This window comes from Zerene cesonia, chromosome 8 (assembly GCF_012273895.1).
Source record: "Zerene cesonia ecotype Mississippi chromosome 8, Zerene_cesonia_1.1, whole genome shotgun sequence".
Classification (NCBI taxonomy): domain Eukaryota; kingdom Metazoa; phylum Arthropoda; class Insecta; order Lepidoptera; family Pieridae; genus Zerene; species Zerene cesonia.
The window spans coordinates 1052524-1075971 of NC_052109.1; the positions used below are offsets into that span (position 1 = coordinate 1052524).

Below are 23448 nucleotides of genomic sequence, written 5' to 3' on the forward strand. Positions count from 1 at the left end.
ATATCAAATTATTGACATTTTAAAAGTTGATTGACATATGACATATTTGTCATTTTAACCTAATTGTATTGAGCTAAATTTTTCGATTGTGCACAAAATTAACGCAGTTTTCCATATACAATAAAATATGTTAAACATATAGCGATGACAACACAGTATAAAAGATTTACCAGGTTAATAGCAAAGTGGCCTTTAGACACTTCTAAGGGTGAAAGGTTAGTTCTAATATATTTCATCATATTACTAGGTAAGGTATTTATGTTTATGAATATTAGGTTATTAATTAACAAAATGCACTGTTTCAGAGACCTCGGTAAACTTATACGCGATAAAGTTAAAATAGCGTTCGAGTCGCCCAACAACCAGGTTTTAGATTCGGAAGCTTGCACCAGACAATACAAGTCTTTAAACAAATTAGCAGATAATTACTACAAAAACAAATACAAGAGAGCAAGGCACAGTTCGGCGACCGGACTTAACTCGGAAGAGTGTAATCTGGTTTTATCTAATGAAGTGCTAGAGTACTTAAAGGAGGAAAATAAAGGATTTTTCCAGAAAATTTTTAAAAAAGATTCAAAATGATACGAAGATTTCAATGTCTACAATGGGCTGTTTATAAATGTAAATTTTCTACACAAACACGTCCACATAAAGATCACACCCCTGTAATGCTAGATGAAGTTATTAAATACCTAAAACCAGCAGACAATGAAGTTTATATTGATATGACATTTGGAGCGGGAGGTCACTCCACAAAAATTTTAAAATCTGCTAATTGCAAATTGATCACATTAGACAGAGATCCCAATGCATATGAAAGAGCCCAAAAACTAGCTGAAAAGTATCCAAATAGAGTAGTGCCACTTCTAGGTAAGTTTAGTGAGCTTCCCCAGCTATTGAAAGAGAATGGTATCAAGCAATCATCAGTAGATGGCATATTATTTGATTTTGGATGTTCGTCAATGCAATTAGATAACAGAGAAAGAGGATTCTCTATTAGCAAAAATGGACTCTTAGATATGAGGATGGATGCAGGACGAGATCCAAATCAAATAACTGCCAGAGAGGTACTAGCTACAGCCAATGAGAATGAACTATACAAAATATTCAAAATATATGGTGAAGAAAAGAAAGCGGCAAAAATCGCTCAAACTATAATCCAAGCTAGATACATGATCAAAACCATAGACACAACTCACGAATTAGTAGATATTGTAGACTCCTGCTGTCCTAATGAATTCAGATTGGATAAGCTCCAACGCCCGCAATCTAATGCCACTAAGGTCTTCCAAGCTTTACGAATATTTGTGAATAATGAGCTCAATGAGCTGAACTATGGCATGGTACTAGCTAAGTATTATTTGAAACTGAATGGGCGACTTATAACCATCTGCTTTCATTCCCTCGAAGACACAATTGTCAAGCGGCATATAGCGGGTAATACTATTAACGAAACAGCTAACCCAGTGCCATTGCGGTACTTGAACCCCCTGCTTGTTCAGGATCAAGAGACAATAAATAATTTCCTTGATACCCCATGGAAGGCATTAAATAAACATGTAGATGTTCCAACTGAGGAGGAAGTGGAAAGGAATCCAAGGAGCAGGAGTGCTAGATTGAGAGCTGCAATAAAAATCAAGTAATATAGTGTTTTTTCTTGTAGATAATAGCATAGTAAATGTTGAAATATTGCATTGTATTTTATTTAATAAACTCCTCTGATATTTTAATATAGTATATAATGAGTAATATCTGAAAAGAGCTAGTTGAAAATTAAAAATAACACAAAAGTAGTGTGTGTGTAGTGATAACTCATTAGTAGATTTTGAAATATGTTTGCATTATTTATACATATTTTTGCTATAAAGTCTATAATGTACACCCAGATATATGGAAAAATTGGATATGAGACCTACACATATTTTTTTATTTGATCACATATAATGATTTAAGCTAGGAGCTTTGTAAATTTGTAGATAACAATACATAAATACTTGAAATAACATTGTACCGGAATTCAATTACACTGTAAGCTTTCACTAGTTGCATAAAAGAGGGCGCTGATCACTATTTGTTTATAATATTATGCAACAATATAATGTCCGCTCTGAGCCAAGTGTTAGATTGGAAATCGACATGGACAGTGATGATACAATTGTCCATGGCCTTAACTTTCCGTCTGTTTTAAAAATTGTTGTTGAAAAATTACAATGAAATTGGCTCACTTGTCTATGTTTAAACAATATTTTATAGTTCAATGATAATGTGTTTGAAATTTCGTATTTTTATTTTTTAAACAATATTTTATAGTTCAATGATAATGTGTTTGAAATTTCGTATTTTTATTTTTTTAACTCAATATGAAGTTTTTTTTTGTGAATATGTGTCATTTTTGTTTTAAAATTGAATGTGTTTTCATATTTATGCGCTGATATCTTTCAGGGATGATAGTTGAAACATGGGTCTTAATATTTTAATTATAACAATATATATTACTTTATTTTTAGTTTTTTGATGTTCAAAATTTCAAATGCTTTACAAAGAGGAAGGCTGGAGGTTCGGCGAATAACGCAGGCTCACATCCCGCCTTTTCACAATGTTTCTATTATTTAATAATTTCTCAATATATATTCGTACATCAATCTATTTATATTCAATTATTAATTCTTCGGCCCCCAAATAAAACAAAAACATGATTTTGAAATTTTATTTCTTGCTATATTGCACTGTAGCGTTGGTAACTATTATTAATTTATCTTCTTATTTTTAATCTGAATTATTAATTAGTTACTATTTTGCTCCAGAGAACAAAAATACGATACAATTTGAATCCTATATTCCTATTGATTAAAATAACATTTTTCTTTCATTATTGTTTTTAGAGTTATTTCTAATCTTAAACTAAAAAAATATCGTTTTACATTAGCCTTTCTTATGTAACACTCGGTCCCTAAAGAAACAAATAATATACATCCATAGACAAAATTCACTTTTTCATTTTATATTATGTATACATTTATTTAATAACAAATTTTTATACTGACATTTAAACGAAGCACAATTATACAGACAGCAACGATCATCGATACATTTCCTTTAAAACACTTGCCACATTTAAGTATGCATGATAACAAGTATGGCTAGATATTAAAATTTATAAAAATAATACATTTTTAATACTAATTTTCGTTGCCGACTGTACCACCGCCGGAATGTGGTTGCTAATGATATTACGCTAGGAATATTTGAGTACAGTAAATCACTTCAAATGTATAATAACTAGAATAATAACAATTGAGTAAGTGGTCAAATCTAATAGGTTTAGTAATAGAATCTAAGTGCTAGTAATGACAACGTCTCGTTCTAACATATCTAAAGGTTTGTGTTAGAGCGAGAGAGGACACGGAGTAATACTACTGAGAGAATTTACGTAATATCATTGTATATAGGTACGCGTAGCTTCATACTGACGTTTTAAAATGGCAGTAGCTTATGATCGTCAAAAAAAGTATAAGACACCTTTTTAAGTAAATCATAGAGTATTTGTGAGTTTGAATGTATTTCTCTCTATATCTTTCTAATAAACCACAGACATGAGAATAACCTCATTATTTTGAGTTGGATACCTATTTTATTTTTTACTATAACCAGAAACTGAATAAGCCTCTATAACTATGAAAAGGTGTCAATAACTTACAAACTGTACAAGCATATTTTAATATTGCCTTATAAAAAAAATAGGTCAACATAATTTCGTTCATCAACATAAAATAAAATGCAAAGAAAAAATATATGTAACATTTATTAAGAAAAAAAAAATCCTTTTTCTAGTTACTTCTTATGTATTTATAAGATTTTCTCTAAAATTTACACCACAAAGCCATTTTCCTTGATAATGTCACATATATTCATTATAATACATATTTATGGTAAAAATACATTCTCTTGATACAATATTCGTTCGTTTAAAACAACTATGCATTCTTCGATCGATTTTATGACGAAATTACATCCATTTGTTCACATTTTATTTACCTTTATACATACTAAATGCATTCTCTGTGAGTACGAAGAGAGTGAAGTTTTTCAATCATTTTGCAAAAATATTTTGCATATAATATTAATAATACATATTAAAATCTAACCACTTCAATAGTCCTCTTTTATATATATTTAAACGGATTTCATACTTGATAAGCTATAGAATAATATGTCTCTATAAATTTAGGGATTAATTTATTTTTCATATAAATATGATTAAGAATATTTCTTTTTATGTACAATTAATGTTTTTATACATACAGCAATGATTCCCAAATTGCATACAATTTTAGCCCATAAATATTAATCTGGTATTAAATGGTATTTAATATACAAATTTACAACATATGCAATTTTTTGCACTAACTTCCTCCATTCCAAAAAAAAAATAATAATTATCATAAAATATAGTTTATTATATTTAAACACCATTAAGCGCCATGAATATATTATTATTGTTTTACTAATCGGGAGAAGATCTCTCACTTTTCTTCCTTGTAGAATCATGTATACTTAGATCAAAATATTGCATCAATGTTGCGGAATAAGATTTCTATATGTTCTCATTAAAAAGACTCTTAAAATCCCCCTAATGACCTGCATATAACATAGAGGGATATTTAAGGTGACCAAAATATGCATATGCTTATATTACTGTTACTGCTTTAACCAACCAGGCATCACGGGCCTTGATATTTTAAACAATTAGCAATCCAAAGCAAAAATTAGAAATTCTACATTAAGTAAACTGTACAATAGTTAATTTGATGTAAGCTTAATTATTACCAGACCTTTACCACCTTTAGTCAAATCAACTGGCCTAAATAGTAACTGTACTTGAGGTCTACCTGGGCCTTTAAACCTATCTGAATATCTGTTTTGGCTAACAGATCCGGTTGGATTAACTCCAAGACTTCAAGACTTTAGCCTGTATACCTGGATGTCTGTTTTGGCTTACAGCCTGGTTGGATTGGCTCCTCAACTCAAAAAGATTCCAGAAGGCTCCAGGCTTTAAGACTTTTGGAGCAAATCCAACCCATCCGAACGTGCAATAGAAGCGGAACTGTTACATTTACAAGGACAAAACAGTATATAGGCCGCGGGGCCCATCTACTCCCCCTACGTCCTGTTGACGGAGGAGAGAACGTTCGCCTTGGCGCGGTCGGTGGCCGCGGCGGCCGCCTCGCGCATCTCCTTGAGCGTGTGCGAGACGGTGTGAGCGGCGGCCTGGCGGGGGAACATGTTGTGGAGGACGAAGTTGAAGCCGTTCACCTGGGTGGAAGGAACGGTGTGTTTAATTTCACTTTTACCTTTTTCAATAGATGTTATTATACATAATATATACCTTCCTCTTGAATTAGTCTATCTATTAAAAAAGAACCCCATCAAAATCCGTTGCGTAGTTTTAAAGACTTAAGCATACATTGGGAAAGAGAAAGCGACTTTGTTTTATACTATGTAATGATTCGTCCACTGTTGGACATAGGCCTCCCCAAACACTTCCAAAACGACGGATCACCAGCGGCTCGCTTGCTCATCACTATGTACGGATTGAGGATGAGAAAATTCAGCAAAAAAAACTCACCATCTGCGACGCGTTCTTCCTAAACCGGTCGACGCCGAAGGCGCGTATGGCCCGCGAGAAGCCGAACACCTGCGAGTCGACCCACGCCGAGCGCACGCACACGGTCTGCGAGGGGCCCGCCGGCCGGTACTCCACCCGCTCCACCACACTCTGCAAATGTTTTATTTATTACTAGCCTTTGCCCGCGGTTTCGCAGGCGTTAAAGTCGGAGTAGTTTAATAGATGTTATTATACACATAAACCTTCTTCAATCACTCTATCTAATAAAAAGAACCCCATCAAAATCCGTTGCGTAGTTTTAAAGATTTAAGCATACATAGGGACATAGGGACAGAGAAAGCAACTTTGTTTTATACTATGTAGTGGGTAGTATATATATCTATCGCGGGCCTTGAGCGTGGAGACCGAATCCAAAAATTCCGTAACGAATACAACCTAACACCCACTCCACCCCACTCCGAGCGGCAAATCGGTGATACTTTTTAGTTTTGCCATCTATCGCTCATCGTCACAACGCTCAAAATATTTAAATAATATCAAAGAATAACAAAGTACAAAAATACTACACAAAAAAATTAAATAGATAAATATAATTACATAAGTTGATAAAAAATGCTATGCAATAGCATTGCCGCTGTAGTCTCAGAGTACCACACGTCTTTTTAATTATTGATTTATTTGTTCGTTCGTTATTTTATTTATTTATTTATTACCAGATGATCGTCCCGGCTCCACCCGGATATCAAGTTTTCTGTTTTATCCCAAGGGATCATTTTATCAGGATAATTTATCCCATCACCCAAGTCAGCCCACACCCAGTCTGCATACCAAATTTCATCAAAATCCGTTCAGTAGTTTAAGCGTGATTGACGGACAAACATCAAAAAATACAGACTCACATATATAATTTTAGTGCTATAATGTGATTATTATTTTACTATTAATTGAACATGCATTTCAAATAAAATATCTTATTATACATAACAATTATTAGAAATCAAATGTCAATAAATTCCTCGTGACAGAGTCGTTAAATCGGCCGTTTCGTTAATACGCTAGGCTCTTTATTAGACGATGCTAACGACACGGTTGAATAACATTCAGATATTTAATTAAATGGCGCCGATAAATGCAGAGCCTAGGATAATAATGATGAGTCAGTTGTAATATACTACATGCATATAGATGGATATTGTCTATTGCTTTAGATTTATTTTAGTACTTTGTTTGAGTTCCTTTTATATGTGTGTTTGTATCAAAAACTAATTGAGTTAACACAAATCTAAAAAAGAAATATTCTTACCATAACTTTAGTGTAACCTAAATTCCTAGTGTATGTGATCAGTACTTTCTTTTCAGGGTCCACAACACTCTCTTCTATAATTTTGACTGATTTTGCATTGAAGAATCTGTAAATCATACAAAAAAAACATCAATTTATTAGTAATTGCTTTAGCAAAGTTATCAATTGATAATATTTAGTTAATAAGCACTAAAAAAGTATTTATGTAATACCATTCACTTACATGCGCGCGTATACGCAAACGCAAGTGTAAGTAAACATTCGTAAGCTGCAACAATGTTTACATGCAAGCGAGTGACCTGGGGTTAAAAAGAACCTAAATGTTTTGTATGGGGACCAAATTAACTTTGTGAAGTCTTTGCTTTGACATTTTTCTGTATCGTTAAATAACCACACGGATTATGATTTTTTTTCTCAAATACAAATTATAAATAAATATAATATTCAACTATTGAAGCATTGATATTATTTTAAAAGAGCAACTACAGCGTTTCTTGCCAGCTCTTCTTGTGGTGGTAAATGTTAAAACTGTGTAAAATGACAATTCATGAGTGCTTCTATAAGAATCAGTGTAGGATTCTTATTGAATAAATAAATGTTTGAGTTTGAGTTTGAAGGTTTTTTTTCAGTCATAATTGAACCAATTTCAAAGTACTGAGTGAATTTGATGATGAACACATTAGTTTCAGTATATTTATAACACAATATGATCAATAATATGATAACAATATGATCTTATTACAGTCATATCTGTAAATAAACAAATTATTAAGAACTTGTGTCACGGCCAATGTTAAACGGATACTTTTTTCAAGGCTCCTAAAATGTGACGCAATCACACTTATCAAAGATATCTCCTATTTTGATGTTAATATACTGAAGATTAAGATAAAAATGAAATAACTTACGGTATCTCATCATACCAATGATTATAAACAGTGCTGCAAACATGATTATAAATAGAATATGATTAAATTGGTGTAAATCGGAAAATCGGCAAATTATTATTTTTTATTTTATAGCATTCAAATGGTTTATTAATGAATGAGAATATAATAAAAAAAGTGAAAAAAATATCACACTGCAGAATTAGAATCCGACATTTCACCCAAACAGCGGCTAGTCTTTCGGCTACCCCTGAACCCTACCATTACTTTACTTTTATAATTTAATATTAATATGTTCTTTTTATCAAACCTACACCCTACCTTTTTTTAATTTATGCTATTATTATAAAGCTGAAGAGTTTATTTGTTTGAACACACTAATCTCAGAAACAACTGGTCAATTTTGAAAAAAATTCAGTGTTAGATAACCCATTTATTGAAGAAAGCTATAAGCTATATATGTACCACAAGGCGAAGCCGAGGCGGTCCACTAGTAAAACATAAATACTGTAAAATTTTAGGAGTTGCTTAAATTATCATTAACACAAGTTTTTCAAGCAATTAATGTCTATTATTATAATTGATACATTCTTCATTTAACATCTAATACATAAACAAAAGAATAGACACAGTAATGTTGAATGAATGTGAACCTTGCATGTGACCTCACTTTAAACTATTCAATCTTGTTAAGAGCTTGGTTCTTCAAGGTTTCAAAGAATATATTATGGAAAAATTCAGATACATGCATTTTCTAGCTATACTTATCCTACTTCCTACTAGTAGCAATATAATAAAAATATTTTAAATGCGAAAGTTTGTAAGGATGTGTGTTTGTTGCTCTTTCACGCAAAAAATACTGAACTGGAATGGATAGATGAACAACTAGAATAACATATAGGAAACTGCGGGCGCTAGTAATAATATAAAGAGATTGTTTGTTTGAATGCATTAATCACAGAAACTACTGAGTACTGGACCGAATTCAATTCATTTGCAGTTGGAGATGTCCATGATCACTTTGTGTTAGGAGCTACCAATAGATATATTTAATTTAAAAAATAAATCTCATGCAAGCAAAAAAAAAATATTGTGTAGGATATAACAATAAAGCAATGTATTTTCTTTTTTTAACGTCCACAAATTTAAACTATGACATCATCTTTTTATTATATAGATATTAGATAACATCAACTGAAATTCTAAAAACCTAAAATCATAGGATATTTTATAAGTTGTGGAAAATCATGCAGATACACATAATTTTGTGTATACTTTTTATACAGCATGAATGAATACTTTCAATCTAGTAGGCTTGAAACATTACAAATTTAAGGTAACAGTAACATGCATTTATTAACATGAATTTTTATAATTATCGAAAATAATGCAAAATTGTATGAATCAATAAAGATTAAGATTATAATATCACATTCTTATCAATTTCATGTCTTGATAGCACATAAACAAACATCTACCAATCATAACTATAATTCTATTGGACATTTTCCCTCCATTTTTATTATGATTTATACAAAGATTATATGTATTCCAGTGTGTGACGTATATATACAAGAAATCGTTCCATCCATAATAGCTTATTAGTTATAAATGGTATGTATCTGGGTTGACTTTTGTTTAGCAAACAACTCACCTTTCTCCCCATTTTGGTACTCTATTTGTTTTAGTCAGCAGTCTTTTTGTATATAAACACCCATCCTTCACACATCTGCTCCATGTATCCTCAGATAGCACATGAGTGCTAAAAAAAAATGAAAAATTATAAATATACGATAAGTAAACATCCTTCATATTGTATTATTATGATACTATCAATATATTTATAACTTGTGTTCAAGCCTTATATGACACACCTAATTTACCTAAAAATAAAAGAGATACTCATTCATTAAAAGTTTTTTAGATTTCTTCATAATTCTGATCTTAAATATTAGTGATGACCTTTACCAAAAATATATGCAATAAAACCATTGGGACCTTTTATCAACATTTATACAAATACACCATTAAATTAAAGATTCAATTGTGATTATGCTACAAGGTTAAACATAAACATTTAACTCACTAATTAGAAAAATAATATCATACCTTTGTGGATTCGGATACCTCCTCCAGTATCCACGTGCTACTTGGTCCCAACTAAAATTAAACACAGTAGTATTCTCGAAATATCTTGCCATGTTTATGATTTATCACTTTTACCGGAATGGAGATTGTAAACAAAGAATGACCTTAGTGTGCCATACTTCACGCGCGAACCTATAGAACACGAACATACAACAATCAAACACAGAAATCAATATCATATAACTATAATCACACCGTATCGTATCACGTTACATAAACACAAAAACTAAGTAGGTCAAATGAAAACTTCAATGCGTACCTTAGAATAGTTTAAACCATTAATCTCTCTGACTAAAGTCACGTACTTCAACTTCCGATACAAGCAATATAATAATTAAATTTAAAAACATTGGCTACAGCTGCATGGTTATACAAGATTAATATTTATGAATTATGCACATGTAGTTTATTACGGCCATGTGATAGATAGCTAAAGTTAAGATGATAATTTAATTAAGAAGCGTAATAAACTAAAAATATTATAGATTTCATATTTTACCTGTTTGCCGGAAAAATATAATCACGAGCACGTTTATGCATATATATCATGTAAAAGCATAGAAATTATTTTTAAGACTTTATCAGCTATGATCGATGAGTTATTCACTCAATAAACTAGCGAAGTAATTTGGTTATCCATATTATTTTCAGGTGTTTTTGATAAAATTTTGATAAAGTACTACCACAGATATTTCCAGACTGAAGTTGAAAACATTACGAAACAGAGTACAAAGTAAAATATCAGTATCGACGTCAATGTCATGCTGTGTCTAAATCATGTCATAATAAAACTTCATAATTAAAATAAAGTTTTAATATAGACATAACATTGCAAAGGGTAATTTACTTAATGGTTAAATCGACTTAGTTCATTTGAAAAAAATAATAAGGGCTATAACACAGCTCTAAAATAGCACTCTTTTATGGGAATTAGATAATATTTTGAAGGCTTTTACTCTCTAAAATTAATTTCCAATTCTCTAAAATTGTTCTAAGGAGTAACATCTCAATATGCAGACAAAATTGAATATGGAATATAATTATACAGTATTTTAAGTACCCCAACTATGTGTCAATAGTATAAAGAAAATAATATTAAGTAATACCAAAATTATAAAAAAAAAAATTGAATTGTAACGAACGTATTATTATTATATAATTTAATATTCATTTAGGCAATCGCGTGATGAAAATTTAATTTTTACAGCTGTTTATAACTGCTAAGTTCATATCTTATTCATTTCCTACATTAGCGCGGTTAGTGCTCGAACAATAATTGCTATTTACAAGAGGACACTTTTTTATCTAATCCCCCTTATAGTATCTTTCCTTACTTGTACCCTCTATAATATTTCCTAAGGCACAGTTAATTTTGTATCACTTCTCGCCTTATTGATCGAAGATCGATGGAGTTGATAGAGCCTAGAGGGTAGAGCCATTGAGTGGAGTTAAACTCTGAACAATAAAATGAAAGAAATTAAACGTATCTTTAATTTAATTATTCCAATAACAACCCAAAAAATAGGTGACAAATTTATATTTTCAAAAGATCATAGCTGTAGGTAGTTATAGATCCTATTCCTTTTTTCTTCAATTGACACTTCTAAATAAAAATCGAAATGTTACATAAACTTCATCAATCTACTCACACTGATATCAAGTGATAGCTCTTTACATTAAATGTAATATTAACAATTACATTTTAATTTTATTATACAACTCAATGAATAATTACAAAGATTATTTACAAAAATTACGAAGATGGACACTCAATTTGAACCATTTCATATTAAATAATGACAAAGATCCCGTATTCATTCACTACGTAAAGCTTCTTCTTGAAGTGGAATATACAGATGGATCATATTATACATATTATGGTGACATAAAAAAAATTGTCAATATTTTTCTTATTCACTGGAGTGATATTATGAACCAAGCTATCATAGAAGCAGATCGGCTAAGTCATAATGCTACTAAACATGAACTTCTCGAAATTATAGAAAGAACTATTAAATTTCACCAAGCTCAACAAGTAGACTTCGGTAAACATTTTCTCCCTATCGAAACACCTACAGAAAAAAATATATATGAAGAAATAGAAAAAATATATCACCGTTTCATGGGAGAGTTATACATTACACGGGAGATCATAAAAAAATTAGACACTCCCGAAAAAGTAGATAATTTTGCAAAAGAGCACTTTCCTATATCCCTCAAACATAAAAATAGTCTCTTTGCTTTTACGTATGAATATATTACGTTATTGTTAGCTATGAATGTAAGTATTACACATACACGTCATATCGTTATGATTAAACATTATTCATAAAATTTCTAAAAATCTATGTCTAGATCAACAAGATACGCGTAAGTTTGGAAGAAATTCACAAACGGATGCAATCCAACCTATTTAGCATCCAAGAAGAATGCAACGCAAGTCTGAGCAGTCTGCTTCATCAGCTCTATGACAAAAATAAAGAGCATTTGACGATATTTAGACAAGACATTCGTTCTTCATTCGATATTGCTGAAGTGATTATTTTGATTTCTTCTTTGTATAATAGCTTTTCCTATTTTTGCTTTTTCAACATAGGAACCAGTAAATAAAATTTGTAGCTGTAGCTGTTATTAAAACTCTTATAGGTTCAACGCAGTATATCGATCATAAAAGATAAAATTGAGGACTCAAAACACGTGCCCACGGAACGTTTAAAAGAAGAAGTCAACTATTGGCGGGAAAGAGTTCACGAGTTTAACATTATCTACAAAACCATGATGAAATTGAAAGAAGAGAAAGACGTATTGACGGTAGATGAGAAAATGTTTCTAGAGTATGCCATTATTATACTATTTACTATATACCTCTTTTTATGTCATCGTCGGCAAAGGACGCCCATGAACATTTGCAGAGCATGGTCGATTGCAGGTCTACAATCGACCATACACCTCTACAAATAGATTGCCGACTATAAATTGGAAAGGTCTGGGAAGGGTAAGGAAAAGTATATGGACCTCCGAGTCCCGAACGAGATGCATGCTGCTATTTCACGCCGGTCTTCTGTGAGGGTGTGGTGTGAAGTATCACCGATGCGAGCCGGCCCAATTCGTGCACATGTGCACCTACTTAACCTTGTCTGGATTTAAATAAGGCTCTATTCTCCAAAAAAGCTCTACCTTCGGTATCATAAACATCATCAGTATTGGATATACTGATGGTTTATGTTAACGTTTTCATAATAATATGACTACTCGTCCAAATATATCATTACATCTAGAGGCTTATAAAATATCCATTTTAAAGAGTTCTAGAGAATCCGGAGAAGGAATATGAATCGACACTTGTTCTTGATGATAGCGCCAAACAGAAAGTGGAACGCTTACATATATTAAAATTGAATGCTGCGAAAGCGCTTTTTACATTCTTTACGTTAAAAGGTAATGACCGTATTATTATAATACTCTTAGGGTAATTAATAATAATTAAATTTTACGAAGGAAAAAAGTTTTATTGTAAGCTTTCATGAGTATTTTAGTAGGTAGGTACTTTATCTTTATTTTTTTTTTTTAAATTTAGAATAACTAATAAAACCGGTCAGAATTATGTAACACGAATTACCCATTACCCATAGGAGCACCTTCAATAAAAAATAGAGTATAAAATATGAATTATTCATGGAATTAAACAAATTTTAAAACATTCTCTGCTACTAATCAATTTCTTTTCAGGACCAGACAGGAAGTTTTACAAAGATAGAATTGGTACGTACTACATAGATGAATATGGGCACCAAGTTTACATGTACAACTTTGGGCTTAACATATACCACGTCGATTGCAAAGGAGAGTTTGTCGACGTAAGCTCTTGGTATTGTCCAATTCACTCAATCATTCACGCAGTCAAATCACCCTGTAGATACATTTTATACTACGTTTTTAAGTGTAGGTACCCGTACACAGTTCTAATGCATATAGACAGGTTATACTTGATTATAATCAAAAGTCGACGTAGTCGTCTAATATATTTCCAAAAAGCACAAGTAGATTTTTGCGGCCGGTCTTTTCATTTTGTGATGACTGACAAAAATACATTTTATACGAATATGCAGTTAACACAAGTGACCAAACTTTATGATCCAGTATAAAAAAATGTTTGATAGTGCAAACGCATGCCCATCTCACAGTAGATGTGCTTTAAGGTCAACTCTCCATTATTTGGTAGCCGAATTAAAGACATTATCTAGCGTTGTTGACGTTACTCAATAGTATGTAGTATAGATAGTAACGGTTAAGGGATGCAAGAACGGCGATGAATATCGCCGCGTTTTAGAAAAGTGTATCCCAAAATAGTCGATTCCTCGCTTTTATATTTTTGTATAGTATAGACAACATCAACGATCGCTTCATACATGATCGCTTAAACAGTTCACCCTCTTCATGATTTGCATTGCAAAGTTTAATAAATAATATACTTTTCTACCATATTATTATGATCCTCTTTTTGACAGTTTCAGAAGCACGAAAATGATCTATACTTCTATGACACATTTGGGCGCTATGTAATCAAAGATGGCGAGCAATTGTATCAAATCGCTCCGTGTAGTAGTCTTTATAAACTTGACAGTGACGTTAGAGTCAAAGTGACGCAGGACTGCGGTCACTCTGAACGAGTAAACAAGGATTGTAAGATGCAAATAAAAGATCCGTTTGATGTCGAGATGTTGCCTCCATGTAAACCTGTCGATACAAAAAGTAAAAATACTTCACGCTCTTGTAACTGGACTGAAATACACATTTAATTTGCCAAGTTCTCATTTCAATAACATGATATAACTCGTCTGAAACAGTTTGACCGATTTTATTTCCCTTTACTCTCGTGATTTAACTAGGGTATTTTGTTGAAATAACTGTAATAATTAATTAATTACAATACAAATTTAAAGAACACACTCTCCTTTTAGGAAAGTTAGACACAGAAACTGTAAATTATCTGTGGGAGAATTTCGGGCATATTCTTCCAGATGCTCTGCTGGATGTAGCTAAGGCACAACCGAAGAAGCCGATTCATTATCTTGCGCATAAAATATTGTACCATAAGTAAGATACACAATTGTTGTCGTATAAATTATCTTGTAGGGTAGATTACACCAGAGTGTAACTATTAAATATGTAAAACCACCTATGTTAATTAAATTATTAAAAAGGTATACTATAATATTTTTTTTACTCTTCTTATTTAGATATAGAAGAACACCAGCTGACATACAAAAGGAAAAACAAAGCGCCTACGAGTACAGAGAAGCGATTTATAGAAAACGAAAAGAAGTGAGTTTGTATCTTTTTTTTAAATACCCTAGATAAGCATATAATTACATATTATATTTTCAAAAACACAGGGAAGACTTATTTACAAAATATACAAAAATGTTACAAATAAACTAAAAAAAATAAATATAAATTATCTAATTTTCACACATTTTGCTGATACGCGTGAGTTTTAACGTGTGATAATAAGGATTATTTTGTACATTATTATCAAGCTACACGCATTACACAGAAACTTCTTACGAAAACGTTAGCGAAATATATGGGTGCGCTTCAACACCTATCTGTTTTGGGAGCACGTCCTTAACTTTCTAGAAAAGAAATTTTATAAAGTCGTCTTTAATAAGCATTGAAGTGAGACAAGAAACCCCTTTTTTTACAGGAAGCTGTTAAATTGAGCAAGAAATGGAAGGAGCAGCAAGTGAAACATAGGAAACCGGAAGAATCCGACGACGCTGGCCAATGGTTCCACTACAACTCATATGTCGCCAAACAAGAGTTTATTAGATATTTAGAAAATTATAATGTTTAGAGTGAATATTCTTTATTTTGTTTGTGAAATAAATTATTTATATAGTTACAATTAAAATCTTTGACATGCATCCCGTTATTGAATACGTATCCTACGATTAACATAAATTTAATAAATTTATTATGTTGCTCAAACAAAAATTGCTAAATTTTCTATGTAGCTGATGTTCGGCAATAAAAAAACATGTTTCTTTACGACAGAGCTATTACTGTGTGATTTTTTTTTATAACCACGATCTAAGCATTGAAGTAAATGAGATGAGAATGAGAAATAAAAAGCCATGAAAAGGTACGTACAGGTATTTATTTATTGTTCAAGCGTCTACTAGATATAACGAGACACACTCATCGACTTTCGTCAGAAAGCGAAATAATATTAAAAAACAATCAGACAAACTACCGCTAACGTTTCGGTTGGACAAAAATAAAACAAAACCCTCTGCCCGAAATATTTGGTCTAATACAAAAAGTGTTAAAACTATAAACAACTCAATGCACGTAAGACCACAGAGTATAAAACAATGTTGCCAGACGAACGAATATTAATCCACTTCAGATAAATTTACTTGGGATTTTCAAATTATAAACATTAAAAATTTTGCAAGGTACATTAAGATATACTAAAATTTAATAACAATCCCATGATACTGTACAGACTATAACATTCTTACTTCCAAAAAGAGCAAAATGCTTGTCCCTAAAAATCAAGATGAACAGAATTTTATTGGATTCAATTCGCGATTTATTTATAGTGACCTGTTGTCACTATGTAAAAAATTGTATTGAAATCCAGAAATAATTTAGCTATAAGCATAAATTTAATCTATGTTAACAAGCATCTACATTTAGAAATAAGAATAGAAATAGCTGTACATATACAATAGACATATTTCCCTAATTCACATTTTAGACTCTAATGTGCCGCTGGAGCAGGTACAAAAGTATATTTTTATTTACACGCAAGTGGAAATACAACTAAGGGAGTTATCTACAGTTCGGAAACGGTTTAAAACCAACAATAAACTGCTCATAGAATAATTTCAATCCAAAACTTTAGTCACATTTGATATGGTTGTATACCTTAAAATGTAATTTCTAAGTACAAAGCTGTTAACACCAAAACCGTAGACAATGACTTAGAGATTTTAAGCAACTGTAAGAAGTTAAATAAAATAACAGTGCGCTCCAATTCCCAGTTTTATTAAGCTAAATTATTATATATCTATACGAAACATTTGGATTTGACTATGCAGTTTTATAGGTTATGTACAGATTTGCGCATGATAATTATAATGTATAAAAATTTTTGTCAGAAACTTGTATAAAACATTGAAAAAGCTAAGTAAAACGCCACGAATGTTTTCACACATTATCGATTTGTTTCCACATAGAATTTTATTAATAATAATAGTACGGAAATTTTTATGGTAAAAAAAAAATGAGTAAATTCATAGTTAACAAATCCCATATATAAGATTTTGACGACCATTTTATCATATATATTTAGATTTTTATATTCTGTACTTTACTTGAATATCTATATTACATCTAGTATTATGACATTTATGAACAAAGTCAATACTTTAACAAGTAACTAAACTACAAAATGAAAAAAAAAAACGCCGCCAAATTGAACAAAACCCGTGTGCTGTCATACAAAAAAAATATTATTTATATCTAGGATATAGTTTTCTGAAGGAAACTAAGTTTGTGCCACACACTTGACGAATTTAAACCATTTTCTTTGTAACATTGCCGTGGAGAGGCTGATTTTGACAGCTCGCAAATTAAACGTCACCTATGAACCTATCCACAGCATAGATTATAGAGTATTAAGATTACATACATACTTAGATATCTTCAGCTAAGTCCATCGTTCGGGGTTGCCATAACAAATTTCCGTAAGCTTGATCGAGCAGGGATTTTTACAAAGCAACAATCGACTAGCCGAAGTTACCGTATACAAGCAATTTTGCATTCACAAAAAAAAAGAGATATTCTCTATGTACAATAACGAGTGTTGCCAATATTAAAATTTTGAACGAATGCAATGTCGCCATAGCCACAGTGACCAATTAACACACAATTTAAATTTGAAATGCTATAACCGCGTGTTGTTCGGTGGTTATTTCCCAAGGATGTCACACTACAGTTATTTAACCGTGTACCAACATTGAGTTAAAATTCTACAATAAAATAAAAACACACAAATTTTAAATAGAATTCTGTTTTTATAGGCAGTTTAAAACTTACACGATACATCAATTTACACATAAAACGTATTGTTTAATGTAATTTAAAAGTGGCTTTTACATTTTAGTTTAGTATTAGTACCAATATAAATTTGAATTTATTCATGTCAAAAGGGAGTGATGTGAATTCTTACCTAATTTTAATGAGGATCCCGCGAAATATGCACATGAAAAAAGGAGAAAGTAGAATTTCAACAAAATGCGGGTAGCTGGCTAAGAGAATGGGGTCTAGTTGGACCCGAGCGACTCGGCGATGTCCGCCTGGCAGTCGAACGTCTCCGAGCTGTCGGGGTGCTCCGGGTAGAACTCCCTGTAGATTTTGTCCAATAAGCCTTGCCTGTAATGCATTCAATCGTAATATTAATTTACTATTATTACACCCTTTAATAAAAACGAAACAGTAATGTGTCATTACAATAAACCACAAATTGCATATTGATGGATAAGTATTGTATGCATTTCTGAATATATTTAGTCCCGAAAATATTACACTGATATTGAATTAAATTTTAGCTGATTTTACGCCTAATATAAATACGCAGAAAGGCGATAAAGGCGTGTACTCACTTGGCGGCCAGGCCGCCGCCGGGCGGCAGGCCCGGTATGTTCTCCTGCATGAGCTGCTTGAGCACGCGCGAGAATCGGCTCGTCGTGTCGTCGCGCTCGTCCGCGCCCGCGTTGCTCTCTATCAGCGCTGGAACGCATGCGAACGAATGTTTAATTACTAATCGTTTTATGCAAAAAACTAACCCGTAACCCACGGAGACAATCTTCTCGACAGGATTTTTTTATTTTACTTTTTTGGTCTTTAAAATATATGCAATTATATATCGTATTGTTGTTAATGTTGGTTGCGCAATCAGTGTTATCCAGAGTTGTCCAGTGGCTCAGTGGTTATACTATTCGGATAATATTCGAAACGGACTGTTTAGGTTTAGCTATCAAAAAATGTTTATTATTAAAATTAACAACTCTCATACGTTAACGTATATGCATCAATAGTCGCAGAAAAGTCATATTTCTTTCATAAGTTATGGAATATAATAAGTATAATAATCCTTCCAATGGTGTAAAATATTGATTCAACTCAAATATAATGTATATATAATTGATAAGAGTATTAAAAGATAAACTAAAAATGAGAGGATTAATGAGGGAAAGAAATAGAGGACTGGGCAGGGAAAGAATATCGGCCTCCGGCTACCCCACTCACAGTACTAACACAGTAGCATTCTCAGGCTACTAATTGACGCCGATCTCTGTGGTTGAAAGAAGAAGGTTCACGAAGGCACACGAAGCGAGCTCGACTACCAAAGCTAAAAACGGTTAATCTCAATCATTAATTATTAAGTTGAACGACCCATGGATTTTTCATTAATAAACATCCCCATTTATACGCAACCTGAATATTCCTAGTTTTTTTAAAAATTGACGAGCTCGACTACCACAGTTAAAAACGGTTAATTCCAATCATTAGAAATGACATAATTAAACAAACCGTTGACAACTTGAAGGTTAAACTTGAGGTTATGTCAAGGTCGCCTTAAAAACTAGACTTGAAATGTGAATGTTCGTGTCGTAGAGCTGTATATTTGAGGCAATATCCAATATAAACGTAAATTCACCATTATATTTCACATGCCATATCAATGAATATAATTTTATTTTTTGGATACGATTTACTAAAACAATGAGGTATACGATCAGACCGTATAAATTAATGTTTAATCATTATTTTACAACCATTAAAATGTAAATAAATGAAAGCAAAAAAAAAAAAACACCAAACATGCAACACATTCATGCGCTGAAATTTTATTTATAGGTTATACTATAGATTAAAATATCTACAATCGATAAGCTGAATTAGATGTGCATGCGTCACAATTAACTCGAAAGGCTTCGTCGCCATGACCACTGACCACAGATTGCCTCAAGACGGCTGACTGAGCACACGTTCATTGCTTTAACCCTCCAAATAAAAAAACTTTCCCGCCAATTTTATGTTCTCCCGCCAAAACCGGTTATGAGGGGACAGGATCAAAGCAATGAAACCATGCATTCGTTTTAAACTATTTAATTAAAAAATAACAATAAATGGCGAAAATTTACATTAGAAATTTTAATTAGAGTATTATAATATAACCTACAACGACAAGACACATCATGTATCACACATTTTTGTAACATTTTCAATATAATTATTGTGTTTTCTTTTTCTAACAATATAACTGCTCTATAAATATAACACATGAAAATATTAATTGCATTTTTAGTTATTAATAATCCTATTTTTATCTCTAATCTAAAAAAACTGACACTACTGATAAAAATATTTAAAAACGTAACACCAAATAAAACATGTCTCTTAATTAAAATTAATAAATTATGGTAACATTGATTCGATGAAATCGAATATTAATTATTACTTTAAACAAGGTACTTAGAACCAACTACGCTCTACGGTTATAATAAATTATTATCGTCATCAGCTGTTCTATCTAGCTATAATCTGTTTATATATCTTTTGGTAAAGTGACTGCTATTAAATTAATTGAAAAAAGAAACTTTTTAATAAATAACTACCCACTTATTTCTTAAATCGTCTAATAATTGCAATATTCGTGTTGCTAATATATTTCTGTATATTTCAATGTAAATATTACGCTTAATTAACTATTAAGGTGTATTTAATATGCTGATTCAAAATTAATTTGAAAGTAATGAATCGTACTGTTACATCATTATAAAAACCGCATGTTTTGTATCGATGCATTTTTCTAAGAATATTAAATCCTGTTTACTCATTATTCCTCGCACAGTAAAACTTACAATATACTTAGTAACAATATTATAATCTCTATAAGATCTTTAAGACAGTTAACTTTATATTTTAAAACCACATGGCATGCTTTTATTAGATTCTCTCGTCATTGACGTTATAAAATTTTGAAAGTAGAAGTATAAAACATTTCTACACACCTACGTAATTCTTAATTTGAGACGTGAAATTTATATGGCAACTATTCTGATACCAACAATTAGTTCGATCTAATATTTCGTACTTTCAATTCATGTAAAACCGAGTTCTAATTGTCAAACAGTATCACTTCGAAGCCTTTGGATAACCATAATTACTAATGTTGGATCCGCACGGAATTCCGCACATGCGCAAAAATTATATGAGCAATTATAACACTTTACCCTGTACTTATTTATTTATTCCCTTTTATATACACAAAGACAACAAATAGTTTCTTACGTCTACCGTCGAACCGTAACTTCGTTCAACGAGTTATAACAAAACAGAAGCACACAAAATAACAAATACATCACAATGTGATCACTATGGCTATAAATCACGCAGGCACAAAGCTACTGTAATATATAATAAAACAATATATACACAGCGACATGCGAACGGTTCATGCTACATAACAAAACGCGATACCATGTAAAATTCTTTTACTACGCTCAGAGCGATAACCGCTTAAACGAATAACTTTATACATTCCACTGTGTAGACACTTCATTACTTTAGTTGGTTGGTCTACAAGGAAGAATATTTCAAGTTATAACCGTCATGTTCATTAGGCATAATATGTAAAAAATCTCCCTACCGTAGCCGGTGAATATTATGATAAGTTTTTATAGGCAGGTTTCTACAGGCAAGAAGGAGAGAAGAGGCGTCTTTTCCTCTTATATATGTCAAATATTAACACTCTCATGTATTCTTCTGCGTACTTATATGAGTTACGCATACTCATATTGACATTATACGTTTTTTATAACTATAATGCGGGTATATCAATTCATGGTAGTACGCTTCGGCACGAATTAGGCCAGATCGCACCGCGGAAGGTAACACACCCCCACGAGAGATCATCCTGTAATATATGCATATATGCTAGCATGTAATTGCTACTGTTTCCTAGTCCTTCCCTTTTTTTACCTTTAATGTCCCCTTTTTTTCTCTTTCTTCTTTAAAAAAAAACTTAAAAAACCTACATGAAGCATAAAACCATAGCAAGGACATAATTGTGTTGGTATGCAAAAAAATTAATACGCAAAATAGCAATGCTATATTAAAATCTTTCCAATCTTATTACCATTTCACGACTTTATGGTAGAATATCAGTATTAATGGTCGAGATTCTAAGTGGTATAGTGTTCCCTTGTATTTATTTATCATATTTTTGGCACTTCAAGAAACGGTGTAAATAGATCGTACTTGTAATTTTTTGGCACATTTGTTATATTGCATAAAGAGCCATTACCCTAGGCTTCATTTTTTACCTAATTAAAAACGTACAAAAGACGCTGCATTTCAAATTATTTAATAAAAATCTGAAAGTATACAACAGACATTATATTGAAACTTTCCTTTTATATTTGCAAGAAATACTGATAATAATAAGATATATTGTATTTTCTTGTGTTTGATTTTACGCGAGTATTATACATTTAGAAAGTAAAGACTTTTTACGGGATTTTAAACGCGATTTATTTAATACGTGGTAGCGAGCTGTAAAGTGTTCGAAACGTCGGGTTAATATATAATAGAATGAATAAATCGAATATAGAAATAATATATATTGCATAATATGACTAGCTGCCCTAGCAAGCGTTCTTCTGCCCTTTTTATCCATATAGCCATTTCCCAAATAGAGTTAGAAGAAACGTGATGTTTTTTATTATTTTCCTTGTCATTTTCTTTCCGTAACGGAAAGGTTAAAAAAAATTACCGAATTGGTAGAGCCGTTCTCGAGTAACGTTTGGCGATTCAACTTTATTTATATAGAAAATTATAGACTCGGTATTGTGTAGTAGTGTAGTGTAACCACATGTTATTGGAGAAAACATCCGTCGAACTACATCAATGCTAAAAACATGAAACTGAAGTTTGTTTATTTAAATGCGCTTATCTCAGGAACTACTGATTCGAATTAAACAAAAATATTTTCAGCTATAAAACATAGTATACGACGTGGATGAAACGACAACTACATAATGCGACTTTTCGACTTTCGACCTTGCGACTTGTCCCTGCTCATCAATTAATAGCAAGCTATTAGCTAATATTGAGAACTTTTATAAAATGCTGGTGCCCTATATTCAAAACCTTCCCGCATCATTCCCTCGACATATAATATTTCAGTGTATTTTAATCAGATTTCTTTAAATCACATTACTACGTAATAGGACTTTATGATAATATGTTTTGTCAATTTCAATTTATTATGATATATATCCCGCTATCGAAGCACACCCATTGATATGAAAACCCGTAGTACTATTTAAAATGATTACAAACAGTGACTTAGCAATTTTGTGAGGAGGGGATAAAACGTTCAATGTAATGAATTATAATTATTA

At 31.7% G+C, this 23448-nt stretch overlaps 3 protein-coding genes across 5 annotated transcripts in view; 2 read left to right on the forward strand and 1 right to left on the reverse strand.

Moving 5' to 3' along the window:
* LOC119828464 (probable methyltransferase-like protein 15 homolog) overlaps positions 1 to 1692 on the forward strand; it is a 3996-nt gene extending 2304 nt beyond the window's left edge. The window contains exons 1-3 of one of the 2 annotated variants that reach the window (XM_038350620.1): positions 39 to 215; positions 306 to 571; positions 637 to 1692. In XM_038350620.1, coding sequence (XP_038206548.1) covers positions 145 to 215; positions 306 to 571; positions 637 to 1643 — 1344 coding nt within the window. In that variant the 5' untranslated portion in view covers positions 39 to 144 and the 3' untranslated portion in view covers positions 1644 to 1692. Of the gene's footprint in view, positions 1 to 38; positions 216 to 305; positions 572 to 636 lie in introns of those variants that run through there. The other variant, XM_038350621.1, reaches the window with a different exon arrangement.
* A 1937-nt stretch (positions 1693 to 3629) lies between these two features.
* On the reverse strand, positions 3630 to 10677 carry LOC119828580 (protein preli-like). Of its 2 annotated transcripts, none has more exons than XM_038350784.1 (6): positions 10464 to 10677; positions 9926 to 10096; positions 9471 to 9578; positions 6930 to 7035; positions 5627 to 5776; positions 3630 to 5313 (listed from the first exon to the last, which is right to left on the reverse strand). In XM_038350784.1, exons 2-6 carry the CDS (start codon positions 10015 to 10017, stop codon positions 5161 to 5163), a joined length of 609 nt encoding a protein of 202 aa, XP_038206712.1. In that variant the 5' UTR covers positions 10018 to 10096; positions 10464 to 10677; the 3' UTR covers positions 3630 to 5160. The 2 variants fall into 2 exon arrangements, with proteins under 2 accessions (XP_038206712.1, XP_038206713.1); XM_038350785.1 differs by lacking the exon at positions 10464 to 10677 and adding an exon at positions 10224 to 10373.
* Positions 10678 to 11370: 693 nt separating this feature from the next.
* Positions 11371 to 15857, forward strand: LOC119828689. The gene is made up of 10 exons (XM_038350929.1): positions 11371 to 11393; positions 11726 to 12245; positions 12320 to 12522; positions 12622 to 12798; positions 13269 to 13402; positions 13694 to 13815; positions 14473 to 14746; positions 14908 to 15061; positions 15205 to 15289; positions 15672 to 15857. Exons 1-10 carry the CDS (start codon positions 11371 to 11373, stop codon positions 15819 to 15821), a joined length of 1842 nt encoding a protein of 613 aa, XP_038206857.1. The 3' UTR covers positions 15822 to 15857.
* Positions 15858 to 23448: the final 7591 nt, after the last annotated feature.

What these genes read in the sequence shown, in the direction of transcription:
- LOC119828580 (XM_038350784.1), bottom strand. Translation starts at nt 10,017, where the DNA reads ATGGCAAGATATTTCGAGAATACTACTGTGTTTAATTTTAGTTGGGAC. An exon ending in GTACCAAAATGGGGAGAAAG is followed by an intron (nt 7,036 to 9,470) that starts GTGAGTTGTTTG and finishes TATGATTTACAG; the next exon opens with ATTCTTCAATGCAAAATCAG. An exon ending in GGAAGAACGCGTCGCAGATG is followed by an intron (nt 5,314 to 5,626) that starts GTGAGTTTTTTT and finishes CCTTCCACCCAG; the next exon opens with GTGAACGGCTTCAACTTCGT.
- LOC119828689 (XM_038350929.1), top strand. Translation starts at nt 11,371, where the DNA reads ATGGAGTTGATAGAGCCTAGAGG. An exon ending in GAGTTGATAGAGCCTAGAGG is followed by an intron (nt 11,394 to 11,725) that starts GTAGAGCCATTG and finishes AAAATTACGAAG; the next exon opens with ATGGACACTCAATTTGAACC. An exon ending in TTCACGCTCTTGTAACTGGA is followed by an intron (nt 14,747 to 14,907) that starts CTGAAATACACA and finishes ACAAATTTAAAG; the next exon opens with AACACACTCTCCTTTTAGGA.